The sequence below is a fragment of the Gigantopelta aegis genome, chromosome 10 (genome assembly GCF_016097555.1).
Source record: "Gigantopelta aegis isolate Gae_Host chromosome 10, Gae_host_genome, whole genome shotgun sequence".
Classification (NCBI taxonomy): Eukaryota; Metazoa; Mollusca; class Gastropoda; order Neomphalida; family Peltospiridae; genus Gigantopelta; species Gigantopelta aegis.
The window spans coordinates 48733063-48757404 of NC_054708.1; the positions used below are offsets into that span (position 1 = coordinate 48733063).

General features: G+C 36.8%; 1 protein-coding gene and 1 long non-coding RNA gene across 2 annotated transcripts in view; both read right to left on the bottom strand.

Moving 5' to 3' along the window:
- The window catches only part of LOC121383166 (hamartin-like), a 38518-nt gene extending 33481 nt beyond the window's left edge, over positions 1–5037 (bottom strand). Inside the window, exons 1-3 of the mRNA XM_041512996.1 lie at positions 4896–5037; positions 3628–3807; positions 1455–1558 (exon numbers count right to left, since the gene is read on the bottom strand). Of these exons, the coding sequence (XP_041368930.1) occupies positions 1455–1558; positions 3628–3748 (225 nt within the window). The 5' untranslated portion in view covers positions 3749–3807; positions 4896–5037. The remainder of the gene's footprint in view (positions 1–1454; positions 1559–3627; positions 3808–4895) is intronic.
- A 4601-nt stretch (positions 5038–9638) lies between these two features.
- LOC121384433 lies at positions 9639–16647 on the bottom strand. The gene is made up of 2 exons (XR_005959385.1): positions 16598–16647; positions 9639–9995 (listed from the first exon to the last, which is right to left on the bottom strand). It is a non-coding gene; the product is annotated as an uncharacterized LOC121384433 (long non-coding RNA).
- Between the last annotated feature and the right edge of the window lie 7695 nt (positions 16648–24342).

The window sequence follows — 24342 nt, forward strand, 5'->3', positions numbered from 1 at the left end:
GTGTTCGCTTGCCTGGCCTCTGTATCTGGCCGACAGTTGACAATCCAGGACATGCCACGTCTCAGTGAACCGCAGAGAAACAATGCCATCGGCCGACTAGACGCAGGCGAATCCAGAACGGCCGTTGCCAGGGCATTCCATGTGTCCCCAAGCACCATCTCCAGACTGTGGGACCGTTACCAGCAACATGGATCAACACGTGACCTCCCTAGATCCGGTCGACCACGGGTCACTACACCCGGGCAGGACCGCTACATCCGGGTACGCCATCTACGGGAACGATTGACTACTGCCACCTCCACAGCCGCAGCAATACCAGGTTTGCGCAGGATATCCGACCAGACCGCACGGAACCGCCTACGTGAGGTAGGAATTCGTGCCAGACGTCCAGTTCGAGGTGTCATCTTAACACCACAACACCGTCGACTCCGACTGCAGTGGTGCCAGATTCATCGACAATGGCCTCAACTGCGATGGAGACAGGTGTGGTTCAGTGACGAGTCCCGATTTCTGCTCCGACGTCATGATGGAAGATGTCGCGTGTATAGGCGTCGTGGTGAACGTTATGCGGCAAACTGCATGCAGGAAGTGGACAGATTCGGCGGGGGTAGTGTCATGGTGTGGGCAGCCATCTCACACACTGGCAGAACTGACCTGGTCCACGTGCAGGGCAACCTGAATGCACAGGGCTACATTGACCAGATCCTCCGGCCACACATCGTTCCAGTTATGGCCAACGCCAACGCAGTGTTCCAACATGACAACGCCAGGCCTCACACAGCACGTCTCACAACGGCTTTCCTACAGAACAACAACATTAATGTCCTTCCTTGGCCATCGATATCACCGGATTTGAACCCAAATGAGCATCTATGGGACGAGTTGGACCGACGCCTCCGACAGCGACAACCACAGCCCCAGACCCTGCCCGAGCTGGCAGCAGCCTTGCAGGCCGAGTGGGCCACCATCCCCCGGGACATCATCCATACTCTGGTTGCTTCAATGGGCAGGCGGTGCCAGGCAGTTGTCAACACACGCGGAGGCCACACCCGGTATTGACTCCAGATGACCTTGACCTTGGTGGTGTGTCCTATCACTTACTCACAATGGACTAGAGTGAATTGTGAACAATCCTGCAACATTTGGTAATTATCGGACTCACCATTCAATAATTAAATCAATTCTCCAAATGTTACGACAATGTGGTTTTGCGTTTCTTCTTTTGAAGAGTATATATATATATATATATATATATAATTAAATAAACTTCTTTAAATAAATCAATTTTAACAGTGTAATGCATCATTCAATGATCTAAAAAAATATCTCAAGTATGATTTACTCACGCTAATTTTCTCAATCCTATTACATATGGGACCATGGCAAAAAATCCCAGATAAATCTCTTATTCATGATTATATTCCAAAAATTCAATAAAACATGCAATGGCAAACCTTGTCCTGGGGTTCCCGGACTTCAGCGAGGATTTCTCCTGCCCTCACAGAGTTGGTCACATAGTAATAGTCGACCAACGTGTGCACCAGCCATGACTCTCTATCTAAGAACAAAAATCATAAAAATAATCAAGCAAGTCACTGAGAAGACATGTATGTTACATTTAAATTTGATAGTGATTACACTTCACAAACATAGTAAAGCTCCAGGGCCTCGTTCCACAAAAGAATTGTAGCCAAGGTTAATTGTAGTGACTTAATGTGAGTTTTACAATTGGCACCTTAAATTTTACAGCCGTTCCACAGAGCAACCTTACAGTAGTCGCAAGTGCCCGTTTAATGATTAATATATTATTTGCAAAGAAGTACGAAGTAGTTAAATAATAAATTGGTTACCGACTTTTCGGAACATGTTGATGTATTCATTGGTATCTAACACCCATGAAGCAACTTTGTCAGCTTATTTGGTAAGCGATAATTGCCAAATGCATGAGACATGGGAGTTATCTCCCTTATTTTCGTGTGAAGGTCGTTAGGCCTAGACTGTTTTTCATCGAACAGAGTTTCATAAAAGGTATTTGGTATATATTAGATCCATTATTACACAAAAAGTTAGTATTCTTCTTAGAAAATTATCAAATCATCATCTAACTGCCATTTGACAGATACATTAATGGCTTACAACTGCCTCGTACCAATTGTAAATGTTAACCGTAATTTACAATTATAGTAAGCTACGCCGTGTTGTGGAATGGGCTGATGATCGTAGAATGCCTTTTTCACCATTAAGATCAATGACAGTCACTCTTCGCACCCTTGTTTTGGATTCGTACACAATAAATATAATATCTTACTGTAATTTCACTTCAGATCCACATTTCGTAAATACACATGTAGTACAATTTTTTAATTACAGGACTTTAAAAAACCCCAACCCAAATGCATTAGTAATGTTAAAACAAAACAAAATTCAATAGAAATTTTGCATTAGGATTTTCCCAGCGTTATTAGAATGTAAATGTCATGCACCGAGTTTATTGTTAAATTATAAGAATATGGAAAGTGACGTCACTGGAATACTCACGTCATTTAAATTCAAAATTAGCTATATCATTACAATGCTACATTAAAATAAAAACTACTCTACTAACCTTGACCCATCAAAATAATTCCCAGAGCAGACAACGCAGTTTACTTTCGCTATGTTTTTATTTTTCATAATTTTAAACAAAATCAAGTTTAAATTTTAAAGCCAAAACAAGGGTGCGAAGAATGACTGTTGTCGATCTATAAACAAAAACTACAAGTTATTTACATCTGAGCCAATTGTTTTCTAAAGTGGACACAAAAATAGTAGGTTTTTTTCTTATTTCCAAAACACTTTTACTTTTCTTCTTACATAAAACAAAACTGAAATTATTTACAAAAAACATTTTTGTAGGATGGGATGGAATATAAGATTTTAACCTTAATTAAGATCGCGACTGTAGTACGTTTGAGTTTAAAATCGCACTAAGGTTGCTTTGTCGAACGGTTGTAAATTTTAAGGTTGGTAGTAGCTAAGATCACTTCGTAAAAAGGGGCTCTGGGCCTATATTTTACCTTAGCTCAATAAAATTGTAAAACCATTGTAGGCTGTGATGTCATCATAGCACATACCATAGTGATGTCATAGCTTACAATGGTTTTATGATTTCGTAGTGCTAAGATCGCTCTGAATATATGGGCCCTGTAATCTGAAAAAGACTTCTCTGTGACAGCTGGGACAGAGTACAACTAAAGCCTGGTTTCCAAAAAAATCTATAATACATCACACATCAACATAAATCAACACATGTTAAATGACACATCAACATAAACCAACACGTTAAATGACACATCAACATAAATCAACACGTTAAATGACACATCAAAATAAATCAACATGTCAAAGACCAGTTTTATTGCAACATAATTGCTGATGGTCTGCAATGCATTGGTATTTATGAAATCTGTGGAAATATATAGATCTGTGACAATCCATAACATTACAGATCTATTTTACGGGAACCAAGGATAAATGAATGAATGAATGTTTAACGACACCCCAGCACGAAAAATACATCGGATATTGGGTGTCAAACCCAGGAATAAACTAATGCTATAACACTATTTTATTTTTAAATATTCATACTGCTCTTTAGATTGTCTTGAATGAGTTTCCGGATGTCCTCGGCCACATGAATGTCAGATCCCTCAAGAAGTGGGAAAATGCTGTCAAGCTGTGTGCGGTCTCCATGGAGACTGGTGGCCATAATGTACACACATTGGTTCCAACCAATCTGCTGTGGAAGCAGCTACACTAATATGAGGTCTGAAATCAAGTTACAAAGACATGTTTTAAATATAACACCAAATTATTACAACAGTAATGTTCAGTAAAACATGAAATCATATTATTAAAGACATGCATAAATATTACAATCCTTTTTTAACACATTTTCCTTATATAACAGCTACCTGAAACTGGTACATTTGTCGTGTACTGTCTTTAATATTGATAGAATAACACCGATTATTGCAGAACATATATGTATACATAACAAAAATAAATGCACATGTATGTAAGTTACTGGCTTAGCTACTGCCACTGGCAGGCAAGACCCAAACAATGAGTGCAAGAACAGTCCAAGGTTTCAAAATTAAATAAATAGTTGTTTTTAAAGATGTCAACAAGTGTTTCAAAGATTTTAAACAAAATCCATGATTGCAGAGTAACAACTCAGAGAGAGAGAGAGAGAGAGAGAGAGAGAGAGAGAGAGAGAGAGAAAGAGAGAGAGAGAAACAAATGTTTTATTTAACGATGCACTCAACACATTTTAATTATGGTTATATGGCGTCAGACATATGGTTAAGGACCACACAGATATTGAGAGGAAACCCGCTGTTGCCATTTCATGGGCTACTCTTTCCGATTAGCAGACAGGATAGCACATACCATGGCCTTTGATATACCAGTCATGGTGCACTGGCTGTGATGAGAAATAGCCCATGGGCCCACCGACGGGGATCGATCCACTTTACCACTGAGCTACAACCTGGCCCGAGAGAGCACCGTTGCCTTGTAAGATAAAGTGTGGGGGGGGGGGGGGGGGGGGGGGAGAGACAGAGAGGGCAAGAGACAGACACAGAGAGCGAGAGAGAGAGAGAGAGAGTGCTCTGCTTGTTGCCCATTTGATGACCACCTTTACTATGTCTGCAGCTATATGACAATAGCATGGATGGTTCCAAAAAACATTGTGCTTAAACTTTAATTTAAGAGATGCATGAAAATCCTTAATTAATAATACGTTGCACTAAAACTTATTATCATTCAATCAGACCAAGGTCTCCAAAAAAGGAGGGAATTACATTAAGAATAATGATAGCATAATAAACAGTCATCATTAAATTACACCTTACATTTGAGGTTATAAATCAAAAGCATGCAAAGCCGCATGGCAATTAGCTGAACTGACGAGAACAGCTACAGCAAATCAGCTGCTGATCTGACACACAAAAAACCCTAATGAACCGGAACTTTCCCACTTGAAGGCCAAGGAAAAAGTAGTCACGAGACTCCTTCCGGAAGTGGAGCTCCACACTTTTCCACCAGCAAGAATCCAGTAATAATTTCAGTTAAAGCTACAAACTCGGGTACATGTTTAACCCAGTTTATCCAGTATTGGCCGAGCAGCACGTTTTTGTAACTTGATTAATTAGTCCACATGTGCTTACATTACGACGATCCCACGTTGCCGGCCTGGAATCAAACATGAGAAGAATACATGCTTGTAGAATAAGAATATTTTTTTGTGGTAAGGTGCTCGCCTGATGCGCGGTCGGTCTGGGATCGATCCCCGTCGGTGGGCCCATCGGGCTATTTCTCGTTCCAGCCAGTGCACCACGACTGGTATATTAAAGGCCGTGGTATATGCTGCCATGTCGATGTGATGGTGCATTTAAAAAGATCCCTTGCTACTAATGGGTTTCTTCTCTAATGTCAAAATTACCAAATGTTTGACATCCAATAGCCGATAAGTCAATGTGCTCTAGTGTTGTCGTTAAACAGCCTAGAGTCATACGCACAACTACATCTGCATTTGTATGATAAATTAAGTCTTTTCCAGTAATCTATAGACAATGTCATATAGGTCATTCTACACAAAGAGTCACTTTTATGTCACTTTTTTTTTTCTTTCAAAGTTATACATAGAAAACTAGGTTTGTTGTTTTTAACGATACCTTTTTAGTACATGTAATATAATCCTGTCATAGCAATTTTGTTCTCTCTGCTAATCTGCTTTGATAGAGATTTTATTCAGGATTAGTGAAAAATGTCATTGGTGTTACCTGTCCCTAACACAATATATATACATAACATACCCTGTTAAAATATATAATAAAAGACCTGGCATGAATAAACTTAATGTAATACGTAACCTACTAATGTCTGAATTACCCAGTAACCAAAGACTCTTGTAAATAGTTTTCGTATTTAGAAGATGGTGGACGATATAAGCTTCTCCCTGGAGTTTTATTTTATTAGTGTTACTATATGTACTTAATGAGAAACAAAAGAACCTGAATGCTCTCTGGAAGAAACATTCCACAAGTAGTTATCGGCATTTTTGTCAACAGGAGCAGACGTATGTAGAATTGTGAGTAGTTTTGTTTTAATATCATGAATGTGTTGTTAAAATATAAAGGTTTCGTTACAGTCATTGGTGTTACAATCTTATTATTTTAATGGTTAATCAATTTAAGAAACGTTTTGTTATAAAAAATAGTTCGTCTGCTATAACATACACCTTTTCAGTTTTCTTAACCGTTTCTTTAAAAAACATGAATTATTTTTTTAAAATTATTTTGTCATTAATGTTACCAGGTACCGAGTAACACCAATGACCACTAGTGACAATATATTTTAGTAAGATGCCTTTTCCTACCTTAGCATATTTTTGAAGATGATTTAAAAATTAAGGGACATGTGTATCATCATAGTTGCATAATGGCACTTTGGGTCAAATAAATGATTTGTTGAAATGTAAGTCCACCCACCACCCGCAAAACAAAAAAGTCGGTCTCTGGTCAAACTAAAAGTTCCAGAATTAATGCGGCGATGCGTCTTGTTATGGTTTGCACAGAAAAAGTGGTTATATTTAGGTTTTGTTTTTTTACCATCCTCCAAATCTGCCTTGGTCCATCCTCAATGGCCATGGTGTCCCCTCCCTTGCCTTTGTACCCTAAATATTTTCCTTTACAAGGCAATTTTTATTACTTCGATTTTAAAAACAAGCTATGCTACTCATCAAAACAACAGGACTTGTTTTAGAGAGAAATTAAAGAAAGCTAATCATCCAAGCCAGTATAAAGACCATTTTGGCTCCAAATGCGGTTTTATGTCCTAGCAAGAAAATCCCGGTAAAAATTGACGTCATACCGCGGGAAATTAAAAAAAAAAAAGAGAAAAAGTTGACGCAGGAGGGTCAAAATCGACGTACCCGCTGGCCAGAGACCAGATGTTTTTTCCCTAAAGAGTATACCTTTAATTTGCACTGCAGACAAACATTACTGTCTGTCACGGGGATTCTATAATACCCGTAACTGAATAAAAAACACGATTGTCCAAATATCTCTCCTAACTGTATATCTATTAGATCTCTCTGTAACGGGCGGTTATACCCTAATGTGGCTCGTCTAGGTATGATCAGAGATAAGATCTTATATAAAGTATATATTATTATAGCACGTTTAGTTCACTAGAAAACACAACAAAAACACAATACACTTTGGAATCTGTATTAACCTACGCTGACAAATGTACTGCCGCAGTAGTTAATTAATAACAACAATAATAACAACCCAGAACTGATCACTTAATTAGTTAATCTCTAGGTGTCTAGTTTACACAATATGCTAATCACTTCACCGTGACACAACACCCACACGTGTGATAATTGAGAAACGCTAACACACACACGTGCGATAATGGAGAAACGCTTCCAGGGGAACTTAATTAAAAAAGAATTACAGCTCTATTCCTAACTGGTTAATTTTTAATTAACCCTTACTACTCATTCAGTAACCTTGTAACACAGCATTAATACTGGTACCTATCACAATAAAGACAATAACCTACAGATTACCTAGGTTCTCTAGGATGACTGGTTAAGCTTTTTATAATTATTTAGGACAGTGAGCCTACAGATTACTGCGTCAGATGACCGGCAGCACCGTCTAAATAATATTGGTATAATACAGTATTAAAATATTTAAAGTCACATCAATCACATCAAGGTTATACACAGAGCAGAAAATATATATTTACCAAAGTCCCGTCTGAACTAATATAGATCGTTCAGTGGACGACGTCCGTGCCCCTGGATACTTCCAAATGTTTCTCCTCGATATATCTAAAATCCTAGCTATTTATTCAAAACTCTCAGAGACGGCGAATATCGCCTGTGGGTACAAGGCGGTACCTCACCTATCATCTGATATTTCCACCTCTCCCAGAGTCGGTATATTTTTCTCTGATCGTCAGACTGGCTGTCGCCATTCGCCAAATCACGGTTGTAAAAACCGCACCCGCAGAGGTATTACGTAACTACTGGCCACATGGCCTCCACAGCTGGACTAAGTGCATATTGGAATGCACGATCGCGCGAAGGTATTACGTAACAAATTGCCCATCTGGGCTAAGTGCATTTGGAACTGCACACGGCCTTCTAAAACAATTAATATCGCCACAGGCGAAAAGAAATTAAGAGCATGTACCGTCATACTGTCTAATAAAGTCGTTTATTAGTAGGAAAATAATGTTAAAAGGAAAATCCTTAAAATATGATGTCATACTTAGAAGTGCACACAAAGGGCCAATTTCTTGTGCCTGGGTTATCAGTGTGTTTATGAAAATCTACAGATTACCCTCAGTTTAAACCATGGGTTATTTGCATTGCACGTTTCACGTGCACGGGTTTCAATAATCTCAAACGCTGGGTTTGCTCGATCGGATGACGGTGAAGGATTTTGGCAGTATGTTAGGGACCAGTTGAAACATTTAGCAACTTCAAGAATTAGATGCTTTTCGTAATTCACCCGAATCATTTCGTATACCTTCGGCATAATAATATGTGGAGCAATGAAAGGCAAGTAACATGAAAACTTTGCCATGAAACTGGTTTTATTCCAGACGTCATAAATGTATCATGCTGTACACAATGATTAATAACCAAACACCCAAATGCCACGCCAACTAAGCGAAACAACTCTATAGGCCTACGGCTTGAAACAAAATGAAATATTACAGTCTTTCTATGTACTAACTTACACTCGTTTTAATTTTCCCCATCACGAATTCAATTATGGAATTCTCTTGACACCCAACTAAAATATCTAAATCATTAACTTTAAAAACAAAACCCTATGACAAAAGGACGATAAGCAAGTTCTGACATATGTTTACCTGGGTACTAGACGAGAGTTATGTTTAAGCCAATGCAGACGTTCATTATTGAAAGGAAACGGTTTGATGTGTAATGAAAAGTCTCCACCTCTCTCTCTGTCCCTCTCCCTCCCTCCCTCCCTCCCTCCCTCTCTCTCTCTCTCTCTCTCTCTCTCTCTCTCTCTCTCTCTCTCTCTCTCTCTCTCTCTCTCTCTCTCTCTCTCTCTCTCTCTACATGTGCATCTCGATTACATACAAATATTGGTCTTAGAAACAATGTTTTTAATGGGGTTTTTTATTATTGCATTTGTATTTTATAATACATGGAAATATTTTATTAACCAATCTATTGCCATTACAATTTGGTAAATAAATATTGTTTAAACCAATTCATTTTCTTAAGAATAGTTAGTACTGCGGAGTCCCAAACAATCTCTACGTTCAACAATTAAGTACAGTTTTCTTATTCCGTAATGATTTAATTTAATTTTTTCTTGTCGTCTAAACTGAATTGTGTTTCCAGGGGGTATCACTAATTAATGTTGTTATAGAGATCTGAACATTGGGGTCTTCTGTCTATAATTATACATTATTTTAGAGTATACACACAAACACACACGCACACACGCACGCGCGCGCACACACACACACACACACATGGATGAGAGATTGAATATCAGTAAGACGCACTGTCAAAGAAAGTAGTCAAACAACAAAACATTTGAACACATTTTATATACAAAATATGAATATACAATGGTTGACACAATCCCAATATGATCTTCTAATGTCCATGACTCACTAATTTGAGCCCGCTAAACTTCTGGTAATGCAGTGTTCCTAAGCCTAAAAGAAATCTGCTTCTGCAGCTAGTTCAGTCTTTATAATTAATTAACACATCTGAAATTCACTGTCATCGGTACCATTATGAATAACTCATCCAGTGTCATGTTGATGACGAACTGGTCAGTCACTAGCTCATCTCGTCTGGTTGGATGTTGACATCTCTTTCAGAAGGCTGATGGTCACATCACTGTCATCTCGCAGGCTCAAGTTCAAGGCTCAAATCTCAAAGGCTGAAACAAATATAACCACAAATAGGCTTATTTAAAATAACACAGTAATACAACAATACAAATTAACCTTAACCCATTGTACAACACCACAATTATATTTACTTCTGGTGCAACTCAAACTAAGCTTAGCTCTCCAATAATGATATTCTGTACCAATACAACACAATGTATAAATAAGTACACGTTCGGTCTAGGATCGATCCCAGTCGGTGGACCCATTGGGCTGTTTTCGTTCCAGCCAGTGCACCTCAACTAACATATCAATTGTTGTGATATATGCTACCCTGTCTGTGAGATGGTGCATATAAAAATCCCTTGCTACCAATGGAAAAATGGAAAAAATGAGTGAGTCTGAGACAGGAAACCCACCATTTTGTCAAAATTATCAAATGTTTGACGTCTAATAGTCGATGATTAATAAATCAATGTGCTCCAGTGGTTTCGTTACACAAAACAAATCAATCAATATAATTTAGAACTGAACAACTAGCAGAATCCAACAATGAGAAATTTACACTTAACAAAAAAACAAAAACAAAAAAAACAATAATAAGAATTGAACAGAATGTAACAGAAACCAGTGATGAGAAATTAACAAACTCGAAAGAAATCAATCATGAGAACTCTACAAAATGTAGAAGAAACCATTTTTCTCCAACAAAATAAACTAATATTTTGAACTCAAGGAACTCACAACACAAACCTGAAAATAAGTCTTACCAGAAACCAATAATGAGAACAGAACAATCTCGAACAAACCGAATGAGAACTGAACAAACTGCAACAGAAACTAATAATGAGAACAGAACAAACTGTAACAGAAACCTATAAAGAGAAATGAATAAACTGTAAACAGAAAATAATGATAAATGAACAAACTAGCAAAAACCAATAATGAGAACAGAACAAACCGAAATGTAATAATGAAAACTGAACAAATTGTAATAGAAAACCAATAAGGAGAACTGAAGAAAGAGAAATATAAATGTATTATAATAAATAAACACACTGTAAACAGAGAAAAATAAGAACTGCACAAACTGTAACAGCAGTAATCAGTACGGAGAACTGAACAAACTGTAACATAAACTTAAATGAGAAATGAATAAACTGTAAACAGAAATGACCGAGAACGTAACAAATTGTATACAAAGCAATAATAAGAACTGCATAAGCTATAACAGAAATAAATAATGAGAACTGTAACGTAAATAAAGAGAAATGAACAAACTAACATAAACGTATAATGAGAAATCAACAAACTAAACAGAAACGAATGAGAACTGAACAAACTAGAGAAAACCCCAATAATGAGCATAGAACAAGCTGTAACAAAAATCAATAAGAGAACTGAACAAACAATAACAGAAAGAAACAATGAATGAGAATTGAACAAACTGTAACAAACCAATAATAAGAACTGAACAAACTGTAACACAAACAACTAATGAGAAATGAACAAACTAAACAAAAACGAATGGGAACTGAACAAACTGCAACAGAAACCAATAATGAGAACAACCACCCCCCCCCCCCAACAACAACAAAAAAAAAACAGTAACATAAATAAATAATGAAAACTGAACAAATTGTTTTAAACATCAGTAAGAAGAACTGAACATACTGTAATGTAAACCAATGAAAAAACTAAACAGAAACGAATGGGAACTAAAAAAACTAACAGAAATCAATAATGAGAACAAAGCCAACTATAACATAAACTAATGAGAACTGAACAAACTGTAAACAGAAACGAATGAGAACTCAACAAACTGTTGCACAAATAAATAATGAGAATTGAACAAACTATAGGCATAACAGAAGTAAACAATGCGAACCGAACAAACTGTAACAGACATCATTAATGACAACAAAACAAACTGTAACAAAAATTAATACTGAGAACGGACTGAACTTTAACAGAAATCGGCAATAAATTTGATCGGCCAAACTGTAACAGAAACCAAAAATGAGAACTGAACAAACTGTAACAGAAATAAACATTGAAAACTGAACATATTGTAATACAATTCAATAAGAAGAACTGAACAAACTTTAAACAGAAACGAATGAGAACTGAACAAATTGTAGAAGAAACGAATAATGAGATCAGAAAAAGCTGTAGCAGAAATCAATAATGAGAACTGAACAAACTGTAACATAAACTAATAAGAAATAACACACTAAACAGAAACGAATGAAAATTGAACAACCTTTATAGAAATAACGTATGAGAAATGAGCAAGCTGTAAAGAGAAAAGTAAGAGAACTGATCAAACTGCAACAGAAACCAATACTGAAAGCAGAACAAGCTGAAACAGATCATTAATGAGAACTGAACAAACTGTAACATAGACAAATGGGAAATGAACAAATTGTAAACAAAAACGAATGAGAACTGAACAACCTGTAGCAGAAACCAATAATGAGAACAGAATAAACAGTAATAAAAATAATGAAAACTTATCAAATTGTAACAGAAACCAATAAGAAGAACTGAACAAACTGTAACATAAACCAATGAGAAATGAACAAACTGTAAACAGAAACGAATGAGAACTAAACAAACTGTAACATAAATCAATAATGAAAACTGAAGAAATTGTAACGTAAACTAATAGTGAAGAATGAAAAAACTGTAAACAGAAACATATGAAAACTGATTAAACTGCAACAGAAACCAATAATGAAAACAGAAACAACTAATGAGAAATTAACAAACTGTAACATAACCCACTAATGAGAAATGAACAAGCTGTAACATAATCAACTAATGAGAAATGAACAAGCTGTAACATAATCGACTAATGAGAAATGAACAAGCTGTAAACAGAAATGAATGAGAACTGTACAACCTGTAACAGAAACCAATAAGAAGAACAGAACAAACTGTAACATAAACCAATAAGAAATGAACAAATCATAAACGAATGGGAATTAAACAAAATGTAACAGAAATCAATCAATAATGAAAACAGAACAAACTGTAACATAAAATGATGAGAACTGAACAACCTGTAACATAAATCAAAATGAGAATCGAAGCAATTGTAACTTAAACTGATAATGAAGAATGAACAAACTGTAAACAGAAATGAATGAGAACTGAACAAACCGTTGCGAAAACCAATACTGAGAATTGAACAAACTATAGGCCTAACATAAGTCAACAATGCGAACTAAACAAGCGGTAACAGTCATCATTAATAAAAACTGTAACAAAAATTAATACTGACAACGGCCTAAACTTTATCATAAATATGTAAAATATTAGATAGGCCAAACTGTAACAGAAACCAAAATTGAGAACTGTTCAAAGTGTAACAGAAATCAATAATGAGAAGAACTGTAAAAAAATCAGTAATGTAAACTGAACAAATTATAAAATAAACCAATAATGTGAACTGAACAAAGAGTAACAGAAATCAGTAAGGATATCTGAGCTACCTGTAACAGAAATCAAAAACTTATCAGATTGTAGCAGAATCTATTAATGAGAACTGAACAAACTGTAAACAGAAACTAATGAAAACTAAGCAAACTGTAACGTAAATCACTAATGAGAACTCAACAAACATACACTAAAACCAATAATGAGAAGTGAACAAATTGTAACGTAAACTAATAATGAGAAGTGAACAAAAGGTATAAACAGAAACGAATGAGAAGTAAAGAAACTGTAACAGAAATCAATAATGAGAACAGAAAAAAATATAACATAAACTAATGAAAAATTAAGAAATTGTAAACAGAAACGAATGAGAACTGAACAAACGAACAGAAACGAACAGTGAGAACCGAACAACATGCAACAGACATCAACAATGAGAACTGAACAAAGTATAACATAAACCAATAATGACAACTGAACAAATGGTAACGTAAACTAATAATGAGGACTGAACAAATTGTAACAGAAACCAACAATGAGAACTGAACAATGTGTAATGTAAACTAATAATAAGAAAGGAACAAACTAAACAGAAACCAATAATGAGAACTACAAACTATAACAGAAACGTATAATGAGAAATGAAAAAACCTAACAAAAGTCAACAATGCGTACTGCATAAATTGTAATAGACAACAATCACAAGAATCGAACACTCTAACATGAACCAGAAATGCGAACTAACAAACTATAGACCTAACAGAAGTCAACAATGCACACTATAACACAAACAAATAATGAAAACAGAACAAGCTGTAACATAAACAAATAATGCGAACTGAAACAATTCTAAGAGAATAAATTGTAACATAAACTAATATTGACAACGAAACAAACTTTCACAGAAATCGGTAATTAGAACGGCCAGACTGCAACAGAAACCAAAATTGAGAAGTGAATAATATGTAACATAAACCATTAATGAGAAGAACTGAAAAAACTGTAACGGAAATTAATAATGAGAACTAAACAAACTAACAGAAACCAATAACGAGAATTGAACAACTGTAACCGAAACAGTAATGTAAACTGAACAAATTGTAAAAGAAACCAATAACGAGAATTGAACAACTGTAACATAAACCAGTAATGTAAACTAAACAAACTGTAAAAGAAACCAATAACGAGAACTGAACAACTGTAACCGAAACAGTAATGTAAACTGAACAAACTGTAATGTTCAGACACAAATAATGTGAACAGAAAAATCTGTAGAAACAAAAAATGAGAACCGAACAAATTGCAACAGTAATCAATAATGAGAAGAAGAAAACAAGCTCTAACTGGAATCATTAATGAGAACTGAAAAAAAAAAAAATGACTGTAGCAGAAAGCAATATTGAGAATTGAACAACTGTAACATAAAACAGTAATGTAAACTGAACAAATTATAAAAGAAACCAGCAATGCGAACTGAACAAACTGTAACAGAAACCAATAACGAGAATTGAACAACTATAACCGAAATAGTAATGTAAACTGAACAAATTGTAAAAGAAACCAATAACGAGAATTGAACAACTATAACCGAAGCAGTAATGTAAACTGAACAAATTGTAAAAGAAACCAATAACGAGAATTGAACAACTATAACCGAAACAGTAATGTAAACTGAACAAATTATAAAAGAAACCAATAACGAGAATTGAACAACTATAACCGAAACAGTAATGTAAAGTGAACAAACTGTAATGTTCCGACACAAATAATGTGAACAGAAAAATCTGTAACAAAATGTAACAGGAATCAATAATGAGAACTGAAAAAAAAAAACCCAACTGTAGCAGAAAGCAATATTGAGAATTGAACAATTGTAACATAAACCAGTAATGTAAACTGAAAAAAAATATAAAAGAAACCAGCAATGCGAACTGAACAAACTAACTGAAACAAATAATGAGAACTGAACAAACTGTAACAAAACCAATAATGAGAACTAAAGAAAGAAATGTTTTATTTAACGACGCATTCAACACATTTTATTTACGGTTATATGGCGTCAGACATATGGTTAAGGACCACACAGATACTGAGAGAGGAAACCCGCTGTCGCCACTTCATGGGCTACTCTTTTCGATTAGCAGTAAGGGATCTTTTATATGCACCATCCCACAGACAGGGTAGTACATACCACGGCCTTTGATATACCAGTCGTGGTGCACTGGCTAGGACGAGAAATAGCCACATATAGGGATCGATCCCAGACCGACCGTGCATCGAGCGAGCGCTTTACCACTGGGCTACGTCCCGCCCCCAATGATGAGAACTGAACAATTTGTAATGTAAACTAATAATGAGAAATGAACAAACTATGGGATCGATTAATTTGAATTTATGTATCACAAATAAAAAAATGGCGAAATGTACGTAGCACTTGTAAATTTGAGATGGTCCATTATTTTTAACATACGGCAGGCCCGTACGCAAGAGGGTGCGGGGATGTGCGACGGGTGTGTACGCACCCCTCCCCCAAATTACCAAAGGTCCACATTTTTATAACGTTACGTAAACAGGGGGGGGGGGGGGGTTGCCATTTGTAGGAATTCGCACCCCTCCCCCTCCAATTATAATCGTGTGTACGGGCCTATACGGGGAAATGGTAAAAAGATGGTCCCTGTCCCTCAGCGCCTTGGACGATTGTGTTGCATATTATTCAGAATTATGCAACGTTTATTTTGTTTAACGACACCGCTAGAGCACATTGATTTATTAATCATCGACTATTGGATGTGAAACATTTGGTAATTTTGACATATAGTCTTGGAGAGGAAACCCGTTACATTTTTCCATTAATATCAAGGGACCTTTTATATGCACCATCCCACAGACAGGATAACACATGCCACGGCTTTTGATATGCCAGCCGTGGTACACTAGGTGAACTAATTGAAATATTAAAATAAAAAACAATAATTAAAAACTCGCACGCGTACACAAAACCCCCCACAAAAAAGACAGCTGCGACGACGACGTCGACGACAAACAAGAATTTGAGGACGAATGTTTTTTATTTTGTATTTCTACTGGGTATAATTAAAGATAACAAATCTGATTTGTGCTCGCCACTACAGTTAGTGCCTCCATATCCCACTTCAGAAAAGTAGATGAAAAAGAAGAAGACACCAATAGAAAATACAAAAGAAAAACTCACTGATCTTCCAAGCGGTTCCATAAACTCACTGTAATAATCATGTGACGTCAAATCATTGTTGACGTCAAATCATTGTTGACGTCAACAACATTGGTAGCCAAGGCATTTTAACAACAGCAACGACTCTTTGGTTAGGTCCTAGACCTAATTTCTAACTTGGCATTCCAATTTCCGATCGATCCTTGTCGGTGAGCCAGTGCACCACGGCTGGTATATCAAAGGCCGTGGTATGTACTACCCTGTCTGTGGTATGGTGCATATAAAATATCTTTTGCTGCTAATCGAAAAGAGTAGCCCTTGAAGTGGCGACAGCGGGATTCCTCTCAATATCTGTGTGGTCCGTAACCACATGTCTGACGCCATATAACCGTAAATAAAATGTGTTGAGTGCGTCGTTAAATAAAACATTTCTTTCTTTCTTTTCCAAATTCCGTCCACCTCAAACTTCACCAGCTGCCCCTTGTGCCCTGAACTTAGTCACTGACATACCAAGAGATTGGGCCCAGATTGGACGTGTCTGAAGCATTTAAGTGGATATAGGCACGTTAATAAGATCAAGCAATATAGTCAAGGGGATCAGCAGCACCTCCTAGCGGATGTTTGTAAACGAAATTAATTTCCTACCCAATTTCTCTAGCCCGAGTGAAGTCTGCCGTCTGAGAACTCTACGGACATTTGGACGGTTATAATAGCTCTCAGCCGTCAATGAAAATATGGCGAAAACACAGAATGGCTGCCTACCACACGATAGGCAAAGATTCCCACTCTAATACAACAAAAATCCTATGTTTGACGCTAAATACCATTACATTGATCATTTCCCAGTTCGCTGATAAGAAATAGTTCACGTAGTAACCACTAATACACAATAATATTATTAACTACATGCATTATCTGTGGGATCGGGATCGGGACGGTACGTAGTCCAGTGCCCAGTAAAGCGTTCACCTGATGCGCAGTCTGTCTGGGATCGATCCCCGTTAGTGGGCCCATTGGGCTATTTCTCATTCCAGCAGGTGTACCACAACTGGTACATCGAAGGCCGTGGTATGTGCTATCCTGCCTATGGAATTGTGCCTATAAAAGTTCCCTTGCTACTAATGGGAAAATATTTGACATCCAATAGCTGATGATTAATAAATCAATGTGCTCTAGTGTTGTCGTCAAAAAAAATAAACTTGCATAATTTTGAATAAAATGCATAATCGTCCGAGGCGCTGAGGGGCAAGGACCATCTTTTACCATTTACCCGTATAGGCCCGTACGCAAGATTTTTAATTGTAGTGGGGGAGTGGGGTGGGATGGGGGCTTGGTGCGAATTCCTCAAGATGAGATCAACAATGGCCCCAAAATATGGCTATGTCCTGCCCCATGCAAACAAATAAACAAAACAAAAACACACAGCGTTCAACAACCGCCTCACCCATATCTTAAAAACAACAACAACAAAAACCAAAAAAAAAAAAAAAAAAAAAAAAAAAAATCTAAAACTAATTAAAATATTAAAATAAAAACAATAATTAATAGCTCGCACGAGTACACAAAAAGAAACAATCCAACAAAAAAAAAAAGAGACAAAAAAAGAAGAAAAGAAAAAGATGGCTGTGACGACGACGAAGAAAAAAAAAGAAAGAACACGAACAAGAACAAGAACAAGAACAAGAAGAAACCGGGGAAGGGGGTGGGAGGCACAGGCATTCCCGTTTGAGGTATAATTAAAGATAAAAAAAAAAAAAATCTGATTTGTACTCCATACCCCACTTCAGAAAGGTAGGTGAAAATGAAAAACTCACCTATCTGCCAAGCGGTTCCATAAATTTACTGTAATAATCATGTGACGTCAACAACGTTGATAGCCAAGGCATTCTAACAAGAGCAACAACTCTTTAGTTTAGGTTCTAGACCTAATTTCTAACTTGGCATTCCAAATTCCGTCCACCTCAAACTTCACCAGCTGTCCCTTCTGCCCTGAACTTAGTCACTGAGATACCCAGAAGTTGGGCCCAGGGTGGATATAGGCGGGTTTATTGGCCAGTGACGTCAAAGTACTGTGCGCGGCCATGTTTCGAATCACGTGATCGATCCGCCATTAAGGGAGTGAAACTCGCACAATAATATGAGAAGGCATTGCATCTGGGTGCATTTTCAGTATTTATCAGAGGCGGATCGGGGGGAGGGGGGGGGAGAGGGGCCCGGTGCCCCCTAAATTTTGCGATAGTTATAATTTTATTATATATTATATATATTTTTATTTTTTTTACGATCCCCCTCCAAACCTCCCCAAAGTTCCCTTGGCATTCCACCTCATGTCACTGCTCCACCCTAAATGGATTTTCTGGATCCGCCACTGTTTATTACCTTTTTAGTACATTTTGTGAAAGCAAAACCAGTATGTCGAACAATACAACCTCATTTAAAGATTGTAGATTCATATCAAAGTTGGTGGAAGTGTATTAATCATTAAAAACGTAAATAATAAAGCGTATATATATATATATATATATATATATATATATATATATATATATATATATATATATATATATATATATATATACACACGCGAATATAAAAACATAACGAATAATTTAAAATTATTCAAGCAAATATAATTTCCCTGGATATTTGTATAGCCTAATACATGTATGTTGAACTTTAAAGCAATAGTTTAGCCTCAGCGGACGAGGGTATCAGATGACCCCCCCCCCCCCCCCCATCCCCCCGCCAGCCTAAGCTCCTGGTTTGTTTGTACTTGTCTTGGGCATCACCAGTAAGTGTCAAAAGGATTCGTTTTGTAATTAACTAGTATATAGAAAATTTTATGACTAATCACAAGCGCATTTTAGGGGTAATTTAGTGATGTATATTGTGGATGATTAATTTAATTTAAATTTTTTCAAAGAAACAAAAGATAATAATTTAAAAAATATAAATTATAATTATAAAATAATAACAAATAAATAAATGAAATATTATTTATTATTATTATTATTATTATTATTATTATTATTAATTAATTAATTAATTAATTAATAATTAAAAAAAAATATATAAATAAATAAAATAAAAAATAATTAGAAACAAAATTCTAACCCGAGATCTATTACCCGTCACTCAACGGCCGCAATAACCGTGATCTAACTAGACGAATCTCGAGTGATGGAGGGGTAACTAGCTTGTATCACGCCCCCATTACCACGCCTTCATGACGTGACCATGGTCGCAAAGAAGTTTTACAATTTAATTTTAGCGGGTACATTTCACCTTGCTTCGTAGTCCGAATCGGACGTAGCAAATGTGTGGGGTTTTGCAATTTATTGGGTCCGCCTTGGACTACTTGCTTCGATTAGCCTATACGGGGAAACATGTCAGAAATACTAATTCATCTGACATTACAGGCGCGGATAGACCTACAAGGAGAGAGCGCTGCGTAATCCCTCCTCGAAATTTAAAGTGCCCCGGAAAAAAATGAAATGTTTAGCAGGTGAATACAATGCATTTATAGGTTTATTTAGTGGATAATGTAATATATTGCTAGATTGATAATTACCATGTAGATAATATATATGTTGGTGAATTTTGGCACGAGCTTGGCCATGATTTTATATTGAGAGATACCCATACCCATACACTGTCTTTGAGTCATGTATATAATTATAACAGACGAATGAATATATATTTAACAGGTAATTTGGGGGTGGGATACTTTTCAAGACTTACACAGGGCCCGCGGAGTGTATAAGAAAATGGGGGCGGTGGTGGAGAGATGTCTGTGGAATAAAATACATGTATTTGTGGGCCCGGACATTTTGAATTTTAGGAAAGGAAGGAAATGTTTTATTTAACGACGCATTCAACACATTTTACTTACGGTTATATGGTTAAGGACCACACAGATATAGAGAGAGGAAACCCGCTGACGCCACTTCATGGGCTACTCTTTTCGATTAGCATTAAGGGATCTTTTATATGCACCATCCCATAGACAGGATAACACATACCACGGCCTTTGATGTACCAGGCAGGAGCGAGAAATAGCCTTTGAATTGTAGGTGTTCAAATACATTTAAAGCCTTCTGAACAGTGTAATATAGAAACGTGGGTGGTGTGCCATGACCTCTTGCTATTAGCGTCCTTTTTAAATGTTGCAACTGATAAAGTAATGTAATGGACAATGAAGCAAAACTATTTAATATATATCCTATATTTACAGATTAATATTGAAACTTTATTACTAATGTTAGTGAAAGTGTTACTTTTTAAAACAATGTTCTAATTTACTTCCTGCTGAACTATAGATGTGACCTGTAGGCGTAACTTTCTTCACCCATTCAGCAATCGCTAAAATTTAGGTCAGACACGCCCGTGGTCTAACTATGGGATACACCACGGGTAAAATCAAAGGGACCGACACCAAAGCGTGGTACAATAATAGTAACAGCTAAACGTTGACATCTACTCTAGATTTAAAGGAACACACCCTAGTTACGGCTAGTTGTTAACCATTACGGCGTTGTTTTTCGCTATTAAAGCCATTTTTTTCACAAATAAAATTGCACTTTACTTACCGTTTATTATTTAGAATATACATTTCCATTCACCTGAAGTGTTTTTAGGTAATCCTGGTTTTTGTAATACCACAAAATGCATTTTTCGTATTTCATAAATCGCACGCACGTCTGAGAAAAAACCCGTTGAGCAGACAAGGTCTAATCTATTTTTAGAGGGGATATTTCCATTTCAATGTCACAGACGTTGGTATATCACGTGACCGTTATCATTTTGGTTCGGTTTGTTTTCTCGTGCACGGTTCGTGCAATCAACATCCGATTTGTTGTTGTTCATTTGTGAGATTTTTCTTCACAGTTCGTGAACATTTTCAGTAACAATAAAGTTCAGACAAGTAAGTGTCTCAATACAAAACGTTACAAACCCTTAAAACCAATAATTTTGCTAAGTCTTACGATATCTGGAGAGGGGATACAACCAGGACAGAACAGTTGGAACATGTCCAGGAGAGGTGAAAGAAACGCACCCCAAGTCTGTGAAATTTGTCGTGACGTAGGCATTGTTGTGCTTCGAGCGACATCTACCGGTGACATCAGAATACTAACTTTCAAAATTATTTCAAGCAATTGGGACATGGAGATTCCCATGGTATTTATCGATATAAAACCTGCTTTTTCACTCCATTTGATAAAAACGTGATCTAAGTGTGTTACAGGTTTGTAGATTATAATTTATTTTCGCTGGATGAAACTAGGGTGTGCGGCTTTAAGGTCAGTCTTTCTTCTTTAAAAAAAAAAATAAAAATAAAAAAAAATGGTACACCACGTTTTTTTTACAAACGTACATAACTGAATTACTTTTCTATATTTTCACTTAATAGACACCAAACGTATTTACACTTGCGTGTTTAATTTATTCGCTATGCTTTTGTATTGGCGTATATAGGTGCTTTATTATTTATGTTTTTAATCATTCACAGATTTCCACCGACATTGGTATGAATATACAATCTTTAAATGAGGTTGAATTATCCGAAAGACTGGTTTTACTTTTGCAAAACGTTCCAAAAAAGTCATAAAGACTGAAATTGCACCCAGCTACAATGCCGTCACATGTCATTTGCGCTCCCACTACAGATAGTGCCTCCATACCCCACTTCAGAAAAGTAGACGAAAAAGAAGAAAACACCAATATAAAAGATCCGTTGCTACTAATGGTTAAATGTAGCGGGTTTCCTCTTTAAGACAATATGTCAAAATTACCAAATGTTTAACATCCAATAGCAGAAGATTAAGAAATCAATGTGCTCTAGCGTTGTCGTAAAACAAGATAAACTTTATTAACATAATTTTGAATAAAATGCAATATAATCGTTCGAGACGCTGAGAGACAGGGACCATATTTTACAATTTACCCGTATAGGCCCGTACGCAAGATTTTTAATTGAAGGGTGGGTGGGTGGATGGGTGCGAATTCCTCATGATGGGATCAACAATGGGCAAAATAAATGGCTAACTCCCGCCCTATGCAAACAAATAAACAACAAAACAAAAACACAGCGTTCAACAACCGCCTCACACATATTAAAAAAACCCAAAACACCCCAAAAAACAAACACCCACCACCAAACAAACAGACAAAAATCTAAAACTAATTGAACTATTAAAATAAAAGATAATAATTAAAAACTCGCACGCGTACACAAAAACAAACACACCAAAAATAACAGAAGAAAACGGCTGCGACGACGACGAAGACGACGAAGAAGAAAAAAGAAAGAACACGAACAAGAACAAGCGGAAACCGGGGAAGGGGGTTGGAGGCAAAGGCACTCCCGTTTGAGGACGACTGTTTTTTGTTTTGTTTTTCTACTCTGTATCATTAAAGATAAAAAATCTGATTTGAGCTCCCCACTACAGATAGTGCCTCCATACCCCACTGCAGATAAGTGAAAAAGAAACCAATAAAAAATACAAAGGAAAAACTCACCGACCTTCCAAGCGGTTCCATAAACTTACTGTAATAATCATGTGACGTCAAAGCATTGTTGACGTCAACAACGTTGGTAGTCAAGGCATTCTAACAAGAGCAACGACTCTTTGGTTTAGGTCCTAGACCTAATTTCTAACTTGGCATTCCAAATTCCGTCCACCTCGAACTTTACCAGCTGCCCACTTCTGCCCTAAACTTAGTCACTGCCATACCCAGAGGTTGGGCCCAGGGTGGACATGTCTGTCTGAACATTCAGTGGATATAGGCACATTAATAAAGTTCAAGCAAGGTAGTCAATGGGGTGAGCAGCACCATGCGGATGTTTCTAAACGAAATTAATTTCCTACCCAGTTTCTCTAGCCCGAGTGAGCTACTAGACGGACATTTGGACGGTTATAAAAGCTCTCTGTCGTCAATGAAAATATGGCAAAAACACAGAATGGCTCCCTGGCACACGGTAGGCAAAGATTCCCACTCTAGTACAACAAAAATCCTGTTTGACACTAAATACCATTACATTGATAATTTTCCAGTTCGCCGATAAGAAATATTTCACATAATAGGCTAACCACTAATACACACTAATATTATTAACTACATACAAAGTACCAAATGTTTGACATCCAATAGCCGATGATTAATAAATTAATGTGCTCTAGCGGTGTCATTAAACAAAATAAACTTTGCATAATTTTGAATAAAATCCAACATAATCGTCCGAGGCGGTGAGGGACAGGGCAGGTTTAGCACTGGGTTTGCTCGATCAGGTTATAAATTGGGCAGGTTTAACACTGGGTTTGCTCGGCAGGTTTAGCACTGGGTTTGCTCGATCGGGTTACAAATTGGGCAGGTTTAACACTGGGTTTGCTCGATCAGGTTACAAATTGGGCTGGTTTAACACTGGGTTTGCTCGATCAGGTTACAAATTGGGCAGGTTTAACACTGGGTTTGCTCGATCAGGTTACAAATTGGGCAGGTTTAACACTGGGTTTGCTCGATCAGGTTACAAACTGGGCTGGTTTAACACTGGGTTTGCTCGATCAGGTTACAAATTGGGCAGGTTTAGCACTGGTTTTGCTCGATCAGGTTACAAATTGGGCAGGTTTAGCACTGGGTTTGCTCGATCAGGTTACAAATTGGGCTGGTTTAACACTGGGTTTGCTCGATCAGGTTACAAATTGGGCTGGTTTAACACTGGGTTTGATCGATCAGGTTAAAAACTGGGCTGGTTTAACACTGGGTTT